Source organism: Rhinolophus ferrumequinum, chromosome 12 (assembly GCF_004115265.2).
Source record: "Rhinolophus ferrumequinum isolate MPI-CBG mRhiFer1 chromosome 12, mRhiFer1_v1.p, whole genome shotgun sequence".
NCBI classification, from domain to species: domain Eukaryota; kingdom Metazoa; phylum Chordata; class Mammalia; order Chiroptera; family Rhinolophidae; genus Rhinolophus; species Rhinolophus ferrumequinum.
In genome coordinates, this window is record NC_046295.1 from 31,691,140 (window position 1) to 31,711,935 (window position 20,796).

A 20,796-nucleotide genomic window follows, 5' to 3' on the forward strand; every position below is an offset into this window, starting at 1 on the left:
ACACAATATACCCTCCTTCCTCACACTGAGTTTTTCCCTTCCATGGAAAGGAACTCCAGTTACCTAAATAAATACCTCATTCTCACATCTTTCTGCACTTGCATTTTGCAATTGCATAAATCCAATGCAAAATACAGTGGTACCTAGGTTTTCAAATGTAATCCGTTCCGGAAGACCATTCAAGTTCTAAAATGTTCGAAAACCGAGGCGCAGTTTCCCCATAGAAAGTAATGCAAAATGCTTTAATCCGTTCCAGACCTTTAAAATCAACTCCTAAAACTGCAAATTTAGCATGAATTTTATTATCTAATGATATCATAGATCCATAAAATTTACGGTGTTCGTAAACTGAAATGTTCGTCAACGGAGACGTTCGAAAACTGAGGTACTGCTGTATTAGTACTAAGTGACTCATCACAATAAAATTTTTTTTAAGAGACAGAATTGGCCCTACCAGATTTTTCCGATTGGCTAGAAGTAGCCACTACTTCCTCCCTTCCTTCCTTTTTATCTATTAAATATAGTGATTGGGGGAAAAATCAATTTTTCCCTATGGGTTAAGAACTCTTGCTCTGCCTACCAGCTCTGAGGGTTTTTGCAGTGTAACCTGGCTTTGGCAACTACATTAACTACCCATTGGGAGATAATGTAATTCAGTGCTTGCCTTAGGTTAACTAAGCCCCAGAAAAGAGAGACTGACAAATATATTTCTATTTTGGCTAAAACTGGATATCTTCTAAGTCTCTTTAAGAATTATTTATGTATTTCTAATTAACACACGTTTAATTTTTGTTATTGACAGTGGCTATGTTTTCCAAACCAAACATGAGAACATAAGACTTTATAAGCAAGAGAGTACCTTTAGGGACAGGCTATCATATTAATTGGAATGTTACAGAAATTCCCAGGGCTTGGGGGGAGGGGTCCTATAACTACTAAAAATGGGTCGCACTAAAATTATAATGGAACTATGATCACATTCCACTTTTAGAATGGACACTGTAAACATTTTAACATAGTGATTGGCACCATAAAGAGAGGTGATGGAAAGAGTTGGTGGAAAGGAAACTAGGGCTCTTAGCATCTCGCGGTCCGGCTACCACCTCAGTACTGGGTCATTCTCGCCCACTAACGTACAGCCTGGGAAGCAGACGTCGGGACTGAGTGTTCCCAGTGGGGCACTGGGGGCGCGCACGTCTGCACCCGGGACCTCGCTCGCATTCTAGGGTGGAAGGTTGAGCATTTGAGTGTCCATGGCAACGCGACGCTACCGCCTTCTGGAAGCCTTAGCTCCAGCTTCAGTTGTGTGAGACCCGTCCGGGTGGGAGGGACCTGAGCAGGGGGGGGACAGATGGGGGTAGGAGGGGGTGAGGGCCTGGGGAACCTACTGGAGTCATTTGCTCCAGGGATTGAGCTATATTAAGGAAAATCGGTTCAAGGCTCAGCACGAAAGGATTTTTTTTCATTACAGGGTCCTTATACCCACGCAGGGAACCATGCCTCTGGAGGTGGTAGTGGAGCTGCAGATCCGGGCGGTAAGAGACCTACGAACTTCCCCACTCCTTGCCTCAAATCAGACTCCTCAGGGTTCTTAAATGGTCTCGGGTCATTTCCACCACCCCCTCCCCACCTCAGCACACATACATCATTATCTTTTGGAACTAATCATACCGTCCCTAAGATTTTCTACACTGGTCTTCCCGGACTTCCTAACCTTTATTTCAGCTCAACCTCTTCCCACAGCTTTTACCCCCAAAGCCAACTTGTTTCTTAGCTTTATCCTGAATTTTTCTGTTCTTTTAAAATAACCCTGCATTAAGTCGAGAAGGATTTTATTTCCAGGATAAAGATTTGGAAGACGTTTTTTTAAAAAAAACCCTCCCTTAAATAACCAGGGAAGAATTTAATTTCAAAAAGTCGTATCACTTTCTAATAATTTTCCACCTCTATGAACCAGCCAAATATTATCTAAGCTATTTCTCCTAGAAATGGCTCTGGCTTGCTAATTCCAAAAGGGAAATCAATCGATCAACAACTGTTTTATAATTATACACTGAATCCTCCTTAAGTGAGATGCTGTGGCAGAGTGACTCATTGTTCCTGTTTGGGGTCAGTCATTCCTCTTAGCTCAGCTTCCATTTTCCAATCCTTCCATTGTTGTTAGTGACAGACTGCCATGGAGCTTCGCCTCCAAGCTATAGGGGCTTCTCTCCTGGCCATGCTTACAAGCACAAATGCCAACAGGTTATGGCTATGGAAAATCTGGTTAGCCTCCATACAAGTGACAAATGGTGTGGTTTTATCATACATGCAGCTACGAAATACAGAGAACTTACTGGATTTGTCCCACTTTGACAGCAAATAGAACTAGGCTATATCAATTGCGAACTCTGAAAGTTGTGCAGTAAGGTGAAGGAATTCTTGAGAAGTTGAGTAATAAATCAGTCTTCTTCCTCATCAAGGCAAGAATTAAAAAACTTTCCATCTCACTTCTTTCATTATTGGTTAATTTTATTTTGATTTCTAAAGGCATTCCTCAGTATACAATTAACGTGAAATCAGTTTTCTACTTTACAGTACTTAGGATGCTTCAAAAACAGGGTGAATTGATCTGTGCTTTAAAAGCCAGCCAACTCAGGCCCCAGCAATTAAGACAGGGAATTCCAGAAGTATAACCAGGAACCAGAAGGTAAGCCTAATTTTGAGCTAGTATTCAGACTTGTGGACACTGCAAGAGGAAATATCATGCTTCCAAATATCTGGCCTGAATATTACTGCAGTTAAAATGAGGGATCTTTCTAAGATTAAACAATAAAGCAAACCACTTACAGCTTCACAGTTTCTGATTCAGCAAGTGAGAGGTAGTCTGTGTTCAGGATGTTGTGGGAAAGCAAATGATTTTATTTTATTTTGAAGTGTAGCTATTCTTCTTTCATTGTGCCTCTCACACTCACAGAGTTCATGTTTCCACCCAATCTTCATAGCCATTCTCCAGATTCCTACGTGTACCACTATATGACAGATCAAAGGCCATAATCCTTTCTATTTATAAATGTCAAAATAATTGGTCATTAAGATTTTTGAAGACACCAATTCTACAGGTAATTTAAAGGTTCGTATTTTCAGGTAGAGCAGCATTTAAAGCATATACCTTTTCAGACTTTCCTACATTTGGTGGTCTTTGGTCTAGTGATTACGGGAGGCACCGTGGATAAAATGCTTTAAATGTAAAGGTCATTGTAAACGGAAATTTAGGAGTTATTTATACCTTGTGCCTGGTATAGCAGCAGACTCCACTGATGAATTTCAAATTAAATACTGTTATCTAAATAAAGTGTAAACAGGGAAACAGAATTCCGTAAGAAAAACTAATATACAAGGTCATCCTTGTACATATGAAAAAGTTTACGCATTATTTTCCCATTTTATTACCTCAGTAGAGGAACGTTTTTCTTTATTCAGTAGAAATGATGGGCAGCAGGGCCCTATCTCTCGCTACCCTGGTCCACTGACATAGTACGTGGTTGGCCTACCCCCAATCTCTCACTTCCTCTGACCTCCTCAGCAGTTTAGCTTTTCTGCCTTCTCTCATGCCATGCTGTTGGTTCTCAACATAATTAAGCCATGTAATCCAATCTTTTCTATGCAGATTATAGATATGTCTATCTTTAAATGTTTCTTCTTTAAGTTCTTGGCTTGTTCTCTGAATGCTAAAAGACAATATTAGAGAGTAGTGGGAAATAAATGTAAATTTAAAGATCTTCTGAGGAGGTAGTAGGAAAGGAGAGAGACATGTACTACAACCTCTCTTCTCACTACCCAGTCTGCAAAGATGGAAGAGACAATAAACTAAAAAAGCTTACCAAGAAAATCAGGAATAAGAGGAAATTTCCCCAGCTGTGGCAACAGATCATCAGGGTAAATTAGAAAAACCTATGTCTTAGACTCTTAAATAACTGTTTAAAGTCTACCTTAGGAAAAGAACTAGGATTAGTACGTGGCTTTTCTGCATGTATATTTACAGAATGAAGATTATGCTTCTTTTTCAAAGTTCAATTTACAAGTGATATGTTGACTTACAGGATTACTACAAAATACAAATTTACTGATTTCAACTTTTAAAAAAACAGCAACATTATAATCACCCCAGCTTGATTTCTTTGCAGTTGTCCTGGAGATATAAACAGTTGTTGAGTAAATATGTAATGGAGGGATTTTTGCTTTCTGTAATATGGCTGTGATCAGCAATGGCCAGCATGTACTCCAGCCTAGCAACCCATCAAGGTGGCAGGACCCCTGAAATCCCAAAGGAAGCCTGAAATGTCCTAAGAGGGACAAGCGTGATGGCTGCTGGTTTGTTGGCATTATCTCACGTGGACACCTTCAGATCTCCTGGAGCCATAACGAATGAGATGGTGTTATTGTTGGTTCCACAGTACAAAGAGGACTGGAGCATTGTGCGGTGAAAGCCAGCAATAGTCCACGATGCTGTACTGCATGTAGCCCTGAAAAAAGCCAAATGCCACGTCGGTGACATTGTGCCGCCCCAGCATGACCCTGGAGAGGCCCAAGATGAAGGCCCACAGGACCACCAGCACCCTTAGTGGAATGGCCAGCACCAGGTGGTTCAAGATAAACCGCGACACCAGGGCGGCCCTGGTGGCATGGCCTGAGGGGAAGGAGTACTTGTCCACCGAGAGGGTGACAAACATGTCCATCTGGTTGTGTGCCGGGCGGCGCCTGCGGACCAGCCCCTTGAGCAGGGCCACCAGCAGCACGTCCAACAGCAGGGCGAAAAGCAGGTTCATCAGCACCTCGCGCCCGGCCCAGCTGTCGCTCCTGGACAGGCAGTAGAGGGTGCCCAGCAGCCAGGGGATGCCGTGTCCTGAGATCTCCAGCAGCTTCATAAGTGGCCGCACGCTGCCCCAGGACGAACTCTCCCCCGCGCACACCCCCAGCTTCTTGGACAGCCACAGGTCAATGGCCAGCAGGGAGCGCAGGGCGATGCCCAAGAAGGACGGGTTCAGGTCCATGCGGTCCTCCTCGGGCAGCGGGGGCGGTGGCGCCTGCGAGGGGCCCGCTCCCGTCAGGGGGAAGGAGCCGCGGCGGTGCACGGGGCTCTCAGACGCGCGCAGCCGGGCGCAGGTGGGATCCGCGACCGGCGCGCGGCTGCTGAGCAGGGACTGGAACTCAAACCTGCTGCCGCCGCCGCCGCCATGGGCCGGGCTACCGGGGCTGCTGCTGCTGCTTGAAGCGGAGGTTCCCAGGGGGCGTCCCTCGACGTTCCTCCGGGGGCTCGGCATTGCGGCTGGCGGCCCGGACCCCAGGACCCGGTCGGCTTAAAAACAGGCTCCGCGGTCCTGCAGCCTCTTCCGCTTCCGCACTGCCATCCTGGAGGGGCGGGGAGAGGAAGCCGCGAGGGACGATTGTGACACCTGGCGGAGATGTGGGATGAAATTGGATTTCCAATTTGTGGAAGAAGGAGAAGGGAGGGTGTTTGGGGAGGTGCAGGTGAGGGGGGGAAATTTGACATTGTCTATTGTTTCGGGAAAATAGAGCCCCATTTAGAAAACAAAACAAATTTCTCTCTCTCTCAACCTTGTTTTTAAGATTTCTTGCCCAGGGGTGTTCCTTCCAGACAAGCAAGATGTGTACCTCGGGGTTTACCTCCTGAATCAGTACCAGGAGACAGACTGCTTTCCCTCAGTGTTCCCTATTATGATTCAGCAGAGAATGAGATTTGAAAAGGTGATCTTGGCTTTTTCACTGCTAAGTGGAGCAATTTGAATTTTGCTGTGTGAACATCATTCAGTGGTCCTTCTAATGAGCACAGTTCTAACAAAGTTGTTTTGTAAGTTTCTTTAACAAAATTACTTGGAGGCACCGCAGCACAGTACAAAACCGTATTTAGAGGACTTGCTTTTGTAGCCCAGGTCTGAGCCAAGTCCTGTCAACCTAGTGCTAAATACCTTGGTCTCATGTTTTCTATTCTGGGAACTCCCATGGTGGTTTCTTAACTGGAGCAGGGAGAGCATTTTCTGAATGTTCTTGGAGGTGTCAGAGGCAGCTGCATTACATTTGTGACATTGATTATCAAACTAGCAGACCTTAGAAACAAACTATTTTAGACTCCGAAAAGTCATGAAAAACTATAAGCAAATTAGTTAAATCCTGTAACAAAATAAGGCTCTGCAGATTTACTGAGTTCTCTTAGGTCATACCTGGTTTATTTAGCTACAGTACTAAAACTAGATTTCATTCCAATAAATATGATCATGATATAAATAGTCAAAACATTACCACCCTTCTTCCCACTTTAGAATATTAGTTTCATTACTACTCAATCACTGACAATTCTTTTGAAGTTTTTGTTTTGGAATTTGGAGATAGAATCAGTCTGATTCTTTGAACCTTGATAAGTGATGACTTTGCCCCAGTCAATATCACTGAGGTGGTTCTTTTGGGGAGGGGATGAGTATGGGAAGTCTCCCCAGTAAAACCTATCACTTGTAAAACTGTGGGTAGTTGTGCCCGGAAAATGTTTCCACCTGAGAATGGGAGAGGAAATAGGATTGATTTTCTAGAGGGCTAGAGTTGCAAGTAATATTTTTATAAATCACAGTCTGTTAATTTAGCTAAAGTCTACCAAGCTGGTTGGAAAAGAGAGGAGAGGAATAAATGGAGATTACTTTGGAACATACAGTCAGAATCCAAAGGAGACTGCTTCTACCATTTAGATGTTGGTAGTGGTAAAAAGTGGGTAGTAAAAAATCCAGTCTATTTTCTCTCTAAGAATTTCCTTATTAGTTTTGCCAATTTTAAATTTGCTTCTATAGAAAATTAAAAATATATATATTTTTATAAGAAGCCCAAGTATACAAAATCATAGAAGCACAGAATGATAAGTCTGTAAGTGACCTTGGAGGTCATCTGGTCCAAACTCCCTGACTTGTAGAACAGGACAGCGAGCCTCAGGGTCACATTCTAGATGCCACTACTGCTCTGTCGCAAAGCTTTGCATTTGAGATTATTAGTTAAACATGTCATGGACCATTTTTCATTTTATACAGTGAAATTAAATGTTTTATTTTAAATTTTGAAAATGGCCTTCTTGTGTGAGCTGTTTGAGTTCGCATTCCAGCTTTCTTCCCGTTGGCTCCAGCTTTGTTGTATCTGTTCCATTCTCTAGCTGCAAATACTTGCAGCAAGTAGTGAAAAACATTTTCTCCTTGGACCTTCTGTGTAATTCAGAATTGAATGATCTAAAGCATTTTGGTAAACAAGAAATTACTCATGAAGAATGTATGAGCCATTGTGTTTTAGCAGTTCATGCTGGTCACTTACTCCCCAAAATCATACTTGAGAAAATCCTCAAACATGGATGAAGTGAAGGGATGCAATTACTGAAGTAGTTTAGGGGAAAAAAAATCACCCTCATTTGCTTGATAAATTCGAGTCAGTAAGACAGAAATTACAGGGAACAGTCTCCATTTTTGTAGTTAAAATAGACCTGGCTTTGGGTCAAGAGCAGATTTTAACCATTCTTAAGTTTAAACACAATTTAAATCAGAACTTTAATGCCTGAAATCAAATTCTGCTGAATTTTTTTTTGTTTTTTACAGAGTTCTAGAATTCAGGAAGAAGGATGTAGTATTTTATTTCAGTCCTATTCCAGGCCCTTTTTATCTCAAGGACAAAATTTGCAGATTTGACAATGGTTATATAGGTATCACAATGTATTTCTTTTGCTTCCTGATACAGTTAAAACTTGTGAGGCTCTCTGTCTAGTTATTTTTGAATTCTGTGGAAGTATAGCTACTAGCAATTAGCTTTTCTTTTGTGTTTCGCATACAAGGTCGGACAATTAAGTTTGCAAACTTGTTGCAACACTGTTGCTAATCTTTTTTTTTTTTTGATATCAGAGGGATTATTCATTATGAATTTGTACCAACTGGACAAACAGCTAGCCAGGTTTACTATTTGGAAGTGCTGAAAAGGCTGTGTGAAAAAGTTAGACGACCTGAACTTTTTGCCAACAATTGATGGCTCTTGTATCACGACAATGCAGCAGCAGCTCACAGGGCACTGTCTGTGAGGGAGTTTTTAGCCAGTAAACAAATAACTGTATTGGATCACCCTCCCTACTCACCTGACCTGGCCCCCAATGACTTCTTTCTTTACCCGAAGATAAAGGAAGACATTTTGATTACACTGAGGACATCAAGGGTAATACGACGACAGCTCTGATGGCCATTCTGGAAAAAGAGTTCCAAAATTGCTTTGAAGGGTGGACCAGGCGCTATTATCTGTGCATAGCTTCCCAAGGGGAGTACTTCGAAGGTGACCGTAGTGATATTCAGCAGAGGTATGGAGCACTTTTTCTAGGATGAGTTCGCGAACTTAGTTGTCTGACCTCGTAGGTAGAATTTTTATTTATGCTCCTCTTTAGGACAATCAATTCCTTGGCAAGAGAAGTCATTCATTCAGTTAAGAACATTTTATGAGTATCTATCGTACGCAGATTGTTTTTCTAGGTACTCAAAACTTTTTGAGGTTGATGCCAGATGTACTTTTAGCAACAAACTGTAGGGCTAGGTCAAGTTGATGACATTTTGGGGATGTGGTAGATTGAGCTAACTCAGATTTTTCCTTGCACTTGGTATTGTTTTGTTAATCCTCATTCATTTATTCTATAGTCATTTGTTAAATTTTTAACCACATAACTGTTAAAGGTATTGCTGTTGAATCCTGAGATATATGGTTGGATTTGATGTGTTAATTATTTGGAAGAATATAATCTGCAGTTTCTATACATATATTTTAATAAAACGTTGAAAATTTGTTTTCCCCATTTTTTTTTGCAGTTATTTGAAAATGCAATCGATCCTGGAGTTGTAGCAGACATTTTAGAAAGTAGGTACTCTGAGAGAGAGAGAGAGAGAGAGAGAGAGAGAGAGAGAGAGAGAGAGAGAGAGAGAGATATTATTGTGTGTATGTAATTCACATATATAAAATTCTTCTATTATATTTTCCAAGTTGTGATACTTCCATGTTTGATCCATGATTATATTTAAGAGAGTCTGTAAAATTTGAATCATGTTTTTGTTTCAATTACAAAGCCCTTTCTAGATATAGATGGGGTATACTGGATGATACCATTCTGTTTGTTTATATTTTACAATTAAACGGTTTTTGTATATTCAGAGTTGTGTAGCTATCACCATAATCAATTTTAGAACATTTTCATCTCCACAGAAAGAAACACTATACCATTCTTCCTCATCCGTCCCATCCCTAGGCAACTACTAACTAATCTTCCTGTCTCTAGATTTGCTTATTCTGGATATTTCATACAAATGGAATTATATAATATGTGGTCCTTTGTGATTGGCTTCTTTCACTTAGCAAAATGTTTTCAAGGTGAATCCTTGCTGTGGCATGTAGCAGTACTTAATTTCTTTTTATGGCCAAATAATGTTCCATTGTATGGATATGTCATATATCATTTATCCATTCATTGGTTGATGGACATTTGGATTGTTTTCACTTTGGGGCTATGATGAATAATGCTGCTATGAATATTTATGTACGAGTTCTTTTGTGGACATATGTTTTCATTTTCTTGGGTATAATACCTAGAAGTGGAATTGCTGGGTCATATGATTAACTCTTTTTAATCTTTTGAGGACCTCCCAGACTGTTTACCAAAGCAGCTGCATTATTTTACATTCCACCAGCAATATATGATGGTTCCATTTCTCCGTATTCTGGCTAACACTTGTTATTGTCTGTCCTTTTGATTGGTAGCCATCCTTGTGGGCATGAAGTGGTATCTCATTGTGGTTTTGATTTGGACTTCCCTGATAGTAGTGATATGGAACTTTTTTTTTTCATTTGGTTATTGGCAATTTGTATACCTTATTTGGAGAAATGTCTATTCAGCTTTTGCCTATATTTTATTTTATTTTTTATTTTGCCTATATTTTAATTGGGGGTCTTTTTATTATTGAGTTGTAAGTTCTTTATATATTATACACACAAGTCCCATATCAGATGTATGATTGACAAATATTTTCTCCCATTCTTTGGATTATCTTTTTACTTTTCTGATGGTGTTCTTTGGAATACAAAAGTTTTTAATTTTGATGAATTCTATTTTATTTGTTTTTCTTTTGTTACTTGTGCTTTTAATGTTATAACTAAGAAATTCAAGTCACTAAGAAACTATTGCCTAATTCAAGTCACAAGATTTATTTCTATGTTTTCTTGTAAGAGTTTTATAGTTTTAGGTCTTACATTTAGGTCTATGATACATATTGAGTTGATTTTTGTAAATGGCATGAGATAGAGGTCTAGCTTCATTCTTTTGCATCTGGATACCCAGTCATCTCAACACCATTTGAAGGTAAGAGTATTTTCCCCCGTTGAACAGTCTTGGCACCTCTGTTGAAAATCAATTGCCTGTAAATGTGAGGGTTTATTTTTGGGCTCGCAATTCTATTCCATTGATCCATATATCTATCATGACAATACCACACAATCTTGATTATTGTAGCTTTGTGGTAAATTACGAAATCAGGAAGGGTGAGTTCTCCAACTTAGTTCTTTTTCGAGACCACTTTTGATGTGTGGGTTCCCTTGGTTTTCCATATGACCTTAGGACCAGCTTGTCAGTTTCTGTAAAGAAGCCAGGATGTTGTTGGGGGTTGCATTGAACCTGTCGATCAACTTGGGGAGTATTGCCATCTTAACAACATTAAGTCTTCTAATCTGTGAACATGGGATGTGGTGGGAATTAATTGAATGTAAGGAATTTAGAGGCTGAGACAAATTGTTTAACATTACTATTGGGGTGATGATTGGCAAGGATAAATTTCTTCCTCCCTCTCGGAAAACCTAAATTATAGGCTGTCTTAGCTGTTAAGTTTCTTGGTATTTAAAATTCTGTCCTCGGCATTTATATGTTTTTCATAAGTCTACAAAGGAAGAATTTTACTTTTATTATGTATTTTTCTAGTTTTTTGAGATATAATTGATGTATAACATTGTGTGAGTTTGATGTGTACAATGTGTTGATTTGATACACTTATACTCGTATGTTGTAAAATGATTACCACCCTGGGTGTTAGCTAACACCTCCATCACATCACATGATTACCATTTCTGTTTTGTGCTGAGAACATTTAAGATCTGTTGTCTTAGCAACTTTCAAGTACAATTGACCTTTGAATAACACTGGGGTTGGGACACCAATCCCCCCACAGAGTCAAAAATCTGGGATAACTTTTGACTCTAGAGTTGCCCGTTTGCATCAGAGGACACAACCAAGTGTGGGTAGAAAATGGTATTTTCGATCTGTGCTTACGGTTGGGAAACCACAGCTGGGAATGTGAAAATACTGTTTTTCATCCATGGTTGGTTGAATCTGTGGATGCAGAACCCTTAGATACCAAGGGCTGACTGTATTTATTGAAAAAAATCCATGTATAAGTAGATCCATGCAATTCAAACCTATGTTGTTCAAGGGTCAGCTGTATATAATACAGTATTATTAACTATAATCACCACTATTGTCTATTTTTAGATGTTTTCACTTTCAGCATTTTGTGGGAATTATCTTTGATTTTTTTTACTGTTACACATTTATGTTTTAAATTACTTTTAAGATTTAAATTTTATTCTTGTCCTTGTAGACATTATACATGGGCTCACTATTTCTAAATATATTTTGAACTCAGGAAATATAAAAAAAATGTTAATTTTATGTCTAACATAGCCATATGATACTATTTTAAGCAAGAGAAACTTTTATAGGTTAATGGATAGCAACTGTGTTTCGAGGTTTTTAAATGAAAAGTTTATTGTTATCTAAGTGATTCATGATGATAGTTTTAAGAGAGAAAATATTGCATTGGTTTTGTCACTATTTTTTAGGGGATGAAATGCTACTTTTATAGCACAGTTACACCATGCCCTCCATTTACTGGGTGTAGAAATACCTGAGTCATTGTTGGTATGGCACTTATTATTAATAATGTAAATGGGGATGTTATGGCAGTTTCAAACTTAGCAATTAATGAAAAACTCTGGCAATTTTCTAAAGTGTTATAATCTCATGTTTTCTTTTTTAGGCTTCCTAACCAGGTTGGAATTAATACAGCTAGTATCTCCAGGTAAAGTGCCACTAAATGCGTTTCTAAATTAGCTTACTTTACATCTAAAAGGATTTTGGCACGACAGAATGAAAACTGGCATTTAAAAGTTGTGCTTTACATAAACTCCCTTTTTTTTCTTTCACTAATCTGTTAATTTTGTCCACTTTTAGAAGAGGAACTTTATGGGTTTGGTGGTTCTTTGACTTTCCATTTTTTATAACTTTACCTAATTATCCTATAATTTTTTCAGTGCCGACTCAGCTTCTTTCAAATTTTTGCTTTTGACTATGTTCTCATTTGTGGGGTGTCTGTGTAAAACCCAAAGCCATATTGTCTGTTAGATGCTAGAACAGAGTTGGCAAACTTTGGCCTCCAGTCCAAATCCAGCTGCACTATGTTTTTGTGTGGCTCATGAGCTAAATCTCTACACTTTAAAAAATTGAGATTTAATTCATATACTATAAAATTCACCATTTTCTTTTTTTTTTTTTGAAATTAAAGTTTATTGGGGTGACAATTGTTAGTAAAGTTACATAGATTTCAGGTGTACAATTCTGTAATATATCATCTATATATATCACATTGTGTGTTCACCACCCAGAGTCAGTTCTCTTTCCATCACATATATTTCATCCCAAAATTCACCATTTTCTTTTTTTTTTTTGAAATTAAAGTTTATTGGGGTGACAATTGTTAGTAAAGTTACATAGATTTCAGGTGTACAATTCTGTAATACATCATCTATATATATCACATTGTGTGTTCACCACCCAGAGTCAATTCTCTTTCCATCACATATATTTCATCCCAAAATTCACCATTTTCAAGTGTACAATTCTGTTATTTTAGTATGTTCAGAAAGCTGTGCAACTATGACCACTATCTAATTCCAGAACATTTTTATTACCTGGAGAGACCCCATACTCGTTAGCAGTTCCTCCTCATTCCGTCTCCCCCACAGCCCTGGCCACCACTAATCTACTTTCTGTCTCTATTGATTTGCCTCTTCTGGATATTTAATATAAATGCAATCAGACAATATGTGGCCTTTTATGTCTGGCTTCTTTCACTTAGTATGTTTCGAGGTTCATCCATGTTATAGCATGTATCACTACTTCATTCCTTTCTATGGCTGAATGATATTCATTTATATGGATATACCACCATTTGCTAATCCATTCATCAGTTGATGGACATGGGGTTGCTCCTGCGTTTTGGATATTATGAATAATATAGCTATCAACATTCATGTACAAGTTGCTGGATGAGGATATGTTTTCAGTTCTCTTGTGTATATACCTAGGAGTGGAACTGCTGGGTAACTCTGTGTTTGAGTTTTTAAGGAATTGCCAAACTGTCTTCAGTTCATATGTTTTTCAGTAGTTGGAAAAAAATTTTAAATGTGGATATTTAGTGATGTGAAAATTATATGAAATTCAAATTTTATTGTCCATAAAGTTTTATTGGAACATGGCCATGTTAAATGAGGCATCGTTGCTTTCATGCCTCATTGACAGAGTTGAGTAGTTGTGACCATACTCAAAGCCTAAAATGTTTACTATCTGGCCCTTTACAGAAAACTTTTGTGACCCCTGTGCTAGAATCATGGATTTTTAAGAGGAAACTGTTCCGTGGTGCTTTTGCTTTATAATACTCTGTTTCCCCGAAAATGAGACCTAGCCGGACAATCAGCTCTAATGCGTCTTTTGGAGCAAAAATTAATGTAAGACCCAGTCTTATATATTATATTATATTATATTATATTATATTATATTATATTATATTATATATTATATTATATTATATAAGACCTGGTCTTATAGTAAAATAAGACCGAGTCTCATATTAATTTTTGCTCCAAAAGATGCATTAGAGCTGATTGTCTGGCTAGGTCTTATTTTTTGGGAAACAGGGTATGTCTTGAATGGCTGGAGACCTGAGCTAGTGAGAGAGAGTAGAAATTGCCATCTGGTATGAGAGTAGTTCTTATAGATAGTCTTTCAGTGTACTTGTAGTTCATGATCTGGTGATTTTTAAGAGGTGTGTGTGTGTGCGCGTGCGTGCGTGCGTGTGTATATGTGTGTGTGTGTGTGTGTGTGTGTAAGAGAGAGAGAGACAGAGAGAGAATGTATCTAAAACTCAGAAACATTTCTAATTCTCTTCTCATCTTTGCTATTATACATTTTTGCCTTCTCCCTTCCATAAATGAAAGTATCTTCACAGTTTTACCTTGTTGTAAAAAGCATCCCCAAATGATGAGAAAACCTTTATTTATGTTTTGGTGAACATGTTTCTTGATATTTTCCTGTGGCTAGAAGAACACATAGATATGGAATTTTTATATAAATAGTCACATACATTTTCTTCTACTATTAGCTTTCCCCATTCTAGGTCACTGTTGTCATTTCTAAAAGCATAGTTCCACATCATCATCATCATTATTTTTTTAATTAAAGTTTATTGGGTTGACAATGGTTAGTAAAGTTACATAGGTTTCAGGTATACAGTTCTATAATACATCATCTATATATCACATTGTGTGTTCACCACCCAGAGTCAGTTCTCCTTCCATCACCATATTTTGGATCCCTTTTACCCTCATCTACCACTTCCCTGCCCCCTTACCCTCTGGTAACCACTAAACTGTTGTCTGTGTCTATGAGTTTTTGTTTATTTGTTTGTCTTTTTCCTTTGTTGTTTTCAGTTTTATATCCCACATATCAGTGAAATCATATGGTTCTCAACTTTTTCTACCTGCCTTATTTTGCTTAGTATAATAATCTCAGATCCATCCATGTTGTTACAAATGGCACATCATTATTTTTAATAGCTATAAAGAATTTCATTAATTTACTTATGTTTTTATAGGTCTATAAACAGTATGTATATAATATTTTAGGTTTTTGTTTTTCACTCTACATTGTTACCTGTAGTTTACTTCTTTGTCATTTTCTATTGTTACCTGTAGTTTACTTCTTTGTCATTTTCTTTTCTTTTTTTCCCCTCAGTGAGATTATTTTTATTTAAAGAAAAGTGAAACAAATTTGTACCCTTAACATTATCAACCCTTTAAAAAATAGACAATCTCTTTCATCAAGAAAGATGGAGTTAAATAAGGAAGGCACTAAGTTAGCTATCTTGGGTATTGGTATTCCCGACATGTGTGGTGGGTCAGGTTCCTGACCTGTCCCTTACTGTGGGTGTCCAGACTAAAGAAAAGGTCTGAGAGGAGAAGAGAAGGAATATGAGAGCAAACTACAAATGAGAGAACTATTGGCCTCAGTCACAAAGCTCATGACACCACTTTCATAATTCAGAAACACCCCCACGTGGCCTACAGGCCATTCTACATAGTGAGGGAACAATGGGGAGGAGGTAAAGAGACTGCACTGATCATCCTCTTTGATACACAAAAGTAGAACCATTCCCCCAGCACCAAGTACCACGTCATCCCTCCCTCATTACAAAATCCAGTGATGCAATTGCAACAGCTCGCCACATCCACCTCTCGGTAATGTTGGCCAGAGAGGAATGTCGTGTCTTCCCAGGCAAGAAAATGTCTTGTTGGGGTCTTGGCCACATCAGGAGGATCGGGACTAAAGAGCAGACTCCTCAGGTCTTCAAACAGGGGGATGTGACCAGTGACTCTTTCATGATCCAAGGAAATCTGCCCTCGGAGGCGGCTGAGCCTGTCTATCTGTCCAGCAAAGGGCCACGAACTGAGCTGCGTGCGGGGCCACAGGTTGCGGCATGTGCAGCTGCACTGACTCTCCTTTTCGATAGGTTTACAAAATGCTGGAGCAGTTCCGTGTCTGGCTTACAGCACATTTCAGTGAGTTCCTCATATAGTCCTCTTAGGTGTGTCTCCTTTAGACACATTCTGTCTTTACTTTCCTTCGGTTGTTGAAAAATCTCTTTGCTTTCCTTTTCTATTCTCTCTAAACAACATTTCTCTTCTGTGTAGAACAGTAGATTCACCTTTTGACGTTCAGTACGAATCATTGTCTTCCGTAGAGTCACATTATCCTCCCACGTTGTGATTTTGCTGGTCTCTCTGTTTAGATTTCTTTGATTTTTTTTGTGTCTTTTCCCACATGCACCTCACTTGCTCCAGGAACCTTTGCCAGTATTCCTCAGCGACCCAGTCAGGGGAGCGATGCCTGTGAGCCACGTGCTCCTTAGACTTACGGCAGAGCACACAGAGCAGGTCCTTGATAACCTCACAGAAGAAGTTCTTTGTCTGCACGTGTACCTCACATGTCTGTCCTGCACAGCTCGGTAGGTGGTAGTGTCTTGCCTGTCTGGCAAGGACTGTCCATGGCTTCAAAACAATGTTGGTTTTAAAGTTCATTTGAGGTGATGTTTCTCCGCATGCAGGGCAGTGAGGAGGATGTGGGGCTTCCTCCCAGGAGATACAGAAACAAGGCAAACAAAAGCCGTGCCCACAGCCTATGGTGACAGGGTCTATGCAATAAGTCTTGCATATAACGCAGGTGAATTCATTCTGGATGATGTTGGAATCCATGTTTCTGTGGGTAATCTTAATGGGTTTTCCCATTCTTGTTTAATAACTGATTCGTTCAATTAAGTTCAAAGATTAGGTGCTCACCTCCTGGTAGCAGTAAACTTCAGAGGTCTCCACTGCCCAGTCAGCTCCCGAGGGTCCTGGAGTAGAATTTCTTTGTCATTTTCAATAGCTATGTATTTTTCCATAGTGTTATAAGTATATTTAAATTGATATTGTTAAGCATAGACTTTCTTTGTCTCAAATCTTTATAAAATTATTTTTTCTTCTTGGTATATTTTCACATAATAAAAGTATAAGATTGAACTGTGTCTTGTAACCTGGGAGTAAACTGATCCACAGCAGGTTGCCACTACTTTGGCTGCATCCAGCAGTGTATATCCTGTCCGTTCTGCATATTGGAGTTAAATGTTGGATGTTATCATTTGGATTCATTTTGTTTACAAAATGTGTAATAATTTCTTTAAAATATATCTTACATTCTTTATGGCCCTTTCTTTTTCGATATCACTTGTGACTACTTTAAATTCTTACAATTTTCCATTTTCCCACGTTATGATTTGTTTTCTTCCTTTTCTTCTGTATCATATGACTGTCAGTGTCCTTTGATTGCATGTGGAGCGAATTCTGGATGTTAACATTGCATTTTGGTATAATTCTGGATATTTTTACCAATGTTTCCCATCAGTTATGATTGAGACATATTGTCTCCTATTTTGATATTTTATTGTGTGAACTTTTCTTTTTCTTAAGACAGCATAGGAGAGGGATAGTGAGCCTGGCAGATGTCTCAGCTAAAGCAGCGGTAGCTGTAGAGGCTTGTATGAGTATCATAGCCCAGTCCACTGTGGCTGTCCCTGGATCATGACAAGGCCCCAGTGCAGTGGACCTGGGATCTATGTTCTTTCTTCTGTCTCTCAATGCATTGGCAGAAACGGGCTCTGAAAACAGATAAGAACCCCACTGTCCATGGATCTATGGACAGACACTCTTGTGTATGTCATTACTTTCTTAGGTAGGCATAACAGAGGGACGATCAGAGATGTCTCCTACCTGCTTTCCAGACATTCTTACTGAATTTTTTTCAGCCTAAAAGTAACAGGCTAAAATCAGGGCATTGAGGTTTTTATTCCCGTAAGTTTTTTTTTTTCTTATTTGACCCAATTTTATGTTTAAACATAAATTATTGCTAATGGGCAAGTTATATTTTAGTATGCTAGTAAAATGGAAGCAGGCCCACTTTGGTTGTATTTAATTTTACATGAATTAAAATTATTACCCAATACCTAAATATTCTCACTATAAAATTTTTAATTAACATAAAATTTTATAAAATAAAGCCAAAAACACATTCATCAACAACCCCTGACATAATTAGTATTAATAATTTGTTGAGTATCTTTTTAGACCTTTTAAGAATGTATTTGGTATATATAATGTATTTAGTATATTCAACCAACCCTAAAATACATACATATATACATACACACATATGTGCACACATACGTATATACTAAATATATCTAGTATTTAGTATATGTATATTTAGTATTCTGTTTTGGTTGAATATACATATTTTGCAATTTGCTTTTTAGAATTTATTGTATCTTAGACTGCCATATGTTTTTCACATGATCAGAAATCCACCTGTGAGAAAGTATCAAGAATAGTTTTAAACTACGATGATTCATTTTTTGTTTTGTTTTTAGGGAAATAAGATTTATTGTGATACTGTATTAAGTGCATCACAAAAATGTAAATATGTGTTAAGGTACATTCATTGTGCTCACTAAGGTTTTTTTTTTATTTTTTATTTTTTTATTGGGGAATATTGGGGAACAGTGTGTTTTTCCAGGGTCCATCAGCTCCAAGTCAAGTCGTTGTCCTTCAATCTAGTTGTGGAGGGTGAAGCTCAGCTCCAAGTCCAGTCGTTGTTTTCAATCTTTAGTTGCAGGGGGTGCAACCCACCATCCCATGAGGGAATTGAACTGGCAACCTTGTTGTTGAGAGCTCGTGCTCTAACCAACTGAGCTGTCCGGCAGCCCCACTAAGTTTTAAATTCTATTGAAAACCCTATCAAGACTGTTTGGCCCCATTTCTTTTTATAAATCTATTCCTTTACAGCAGAGCTCTTTTGATTCCATTATCCTCTCAGTGTTCAAATATTAACAGTGATTCTGTTTTTTTTTATTTTTAAAATTTTTATTAAACTATAGTTAACATGCAATACTATATTAGTTTCAGGTGTACACCATAGTTATTCAACATTTATATACCTAAAGAAGTGATCACCGTAAGTCCAGCAATCATCTGACACCATACCATGCTATCACAATATTATTGACTATATTCCCTATGCTTTACTTTACATCCCTATGACTGTTTTGTAACTTCCAATTTATGCTTCTTAATGCCTTTACCTTTTTCACCCTGGCACCCCAACCCCCCTACCATCTATCACCCCAATAAATCTAGTACCCATTTGATACCATACATAGTTATTACAATATTATTGATTGTATTCCTTATGCTATACCCTACATCCTGATGACTACTTTGTAACAACTAATTCGTACTTCTTAATCCCATCTCCTTTTTCACCCATCCCCAATCCCCCTCCCATCTGGCAACCATCAAAATAGTCTCTATATGAGTTTGTTTCTGTTTTGTTTGTTCATTTATTTTGTTCTTTAGATTTTACATATAAGCAAAATCACATTGCATCTGTCTCTCTCTGTCTGACACACTCCACTCAGCACAATACCCTCCAGATCCATTCATGCTGTCACAGATGGCAAGAACCCATTCCCTTCCATGGCCGAGGAATATTCCATTGTATATATGTACCACCTCCTCTTTATTCATTCACTGGTCGACGGACATCCAGGCTGCCTCCACATCTTGGCTATTGTAAACAATGCTGCAATGTATATATGTCCCTTCAAAGTAGCATTTTGGGTTTCTTCAGATAAATACCCTGAAGTGGGATTACTAGGTCCTTCTTTGTCTCTTGTTATGGCCTTTGTTTTAAAGTCTGTTTTGTCTGGTATAAGTATTGTTACTTCAGGTTTTGTTTTTTGTTTTGTTTTGTTTTCATTTTCACGAAATATCTTTTTTCATCCCTTTACTTTCATCTCTTTACTGTGTGCGTCTGTAGATCTGAAGTGAGTCTCTTGTAGGCAGCATATGTAAGGATCTGGTTTTCATATTCATTCAGCTACCCTGTCTTTTGATTGGAACATTTAATCCACTTACATCGAAAGTAATTGTTAATAGATACATAGTTATTGCCAGAAATTACTCATATTTTTTATCTTTTTTTCCCCTTTATCTTAAAGAATTCCCTCTAACATTTCTTGTAATACTGGTTTGGCGTTGATGAACTCCTTTAGCTTTTTCTTGTTTGGGAAGGTCTTTATCTGTTTTTTTACTCTAAATCAGGGGTGTCAAAACTGCGGCCCACGGGCCAACTGCGGTCCGCAACCCATTGTTAATTGGCCAGCAGCATATTCCAAAAATATATTTAGTTTACTTAAATAAACCAGGTGAGGCAATACGTACTTCACCTCGAGTGAGTGGCCCAGCTGTTTGTGTATTTTACCGTATATGGCCCTTGGTGAAAAACGTTGAAAAAAGTTTGGACACTCCTGCTCTAAATGATAGCTTTGCTAGTAGAGTATTCTTGGTTGTAGGTCCTCACTTTTTATCACTTTGAATAGTTCCTGCCAATACCTTGTGGCCTGCAAACTTTCTGGTGAGAAATCAGCTGACCAGTCTTATGAGAGCTCCTTTGCAGGTAGCTAACTGCTTTTCTCTTGCTGCTTTTGAGATTCTCTGTCTATCTTTAACCTTTGGCATTTTAACTATGATGTATCTTGGTGTGTGCCTGTTTGGGTTCACCTTGTTTGGGACTCTGCACTTTCTGGGCTTGTATGTCTATTTCCTTCGCCAGGTTAGGGAAGTTTTCTGTCATTATTTCTTCAAATAGGTTTTCAATTCTTTGCTCTCTCTCTTCTCCTTCTGGTACCCCTATAATGCAAATGTTAGTATGTTTGATGTTGTCCCAGAGGTATCTTAAACTATCCTAAATTTTTTGAATTCTTTTCTTTCTTTCTT

General features: G+C 38.5%; 2 protein-coding genes across 2 annotated transcripts in view; one reads left to right on the forward strand and one right to left on the reverse strand.

Moving 5' to 3' along the window:
• Positions 1-1,381: 1,381 nt before the first annotated feature.
• SPATA6L (spermatogenesis associated 6 like) overlaps positions 1,382-20,796 on the forward strand; it is a 51,781-nt gene continuing 32,366 nt past the window's right edge. The window contains 4 exon segments of the mRNA XM_033124038.1: positions 1,382-1,535; positions 5,611-5,748; positions 8,865-8,913; positions 12,132-12,173. Of these exon segments, the coding sequence (XP_032979929.1) occupies positions 1,497-1,535; positions 5,611-5,748; positions 8,865-8,913; positions 12,132-12,173 (268 nt within the window). The 5' untranslated portion in view covers positions 1,382-1,496.
• Positions 2,488-5,412, reverse strand: PLPP6 (phospholipid phosphatase 6). The gene has a single exon (XM_033124039.1). It carries the CDS (start codon positions 5,301-5,303, stop codon positions 4,419-4,421), a length of 885 nt encoding a protein of 294 aa, XP_032979930.1. The 5' UTR covers positions 5,304-5,412; the 3' UTR covers positions 2,488-4,418.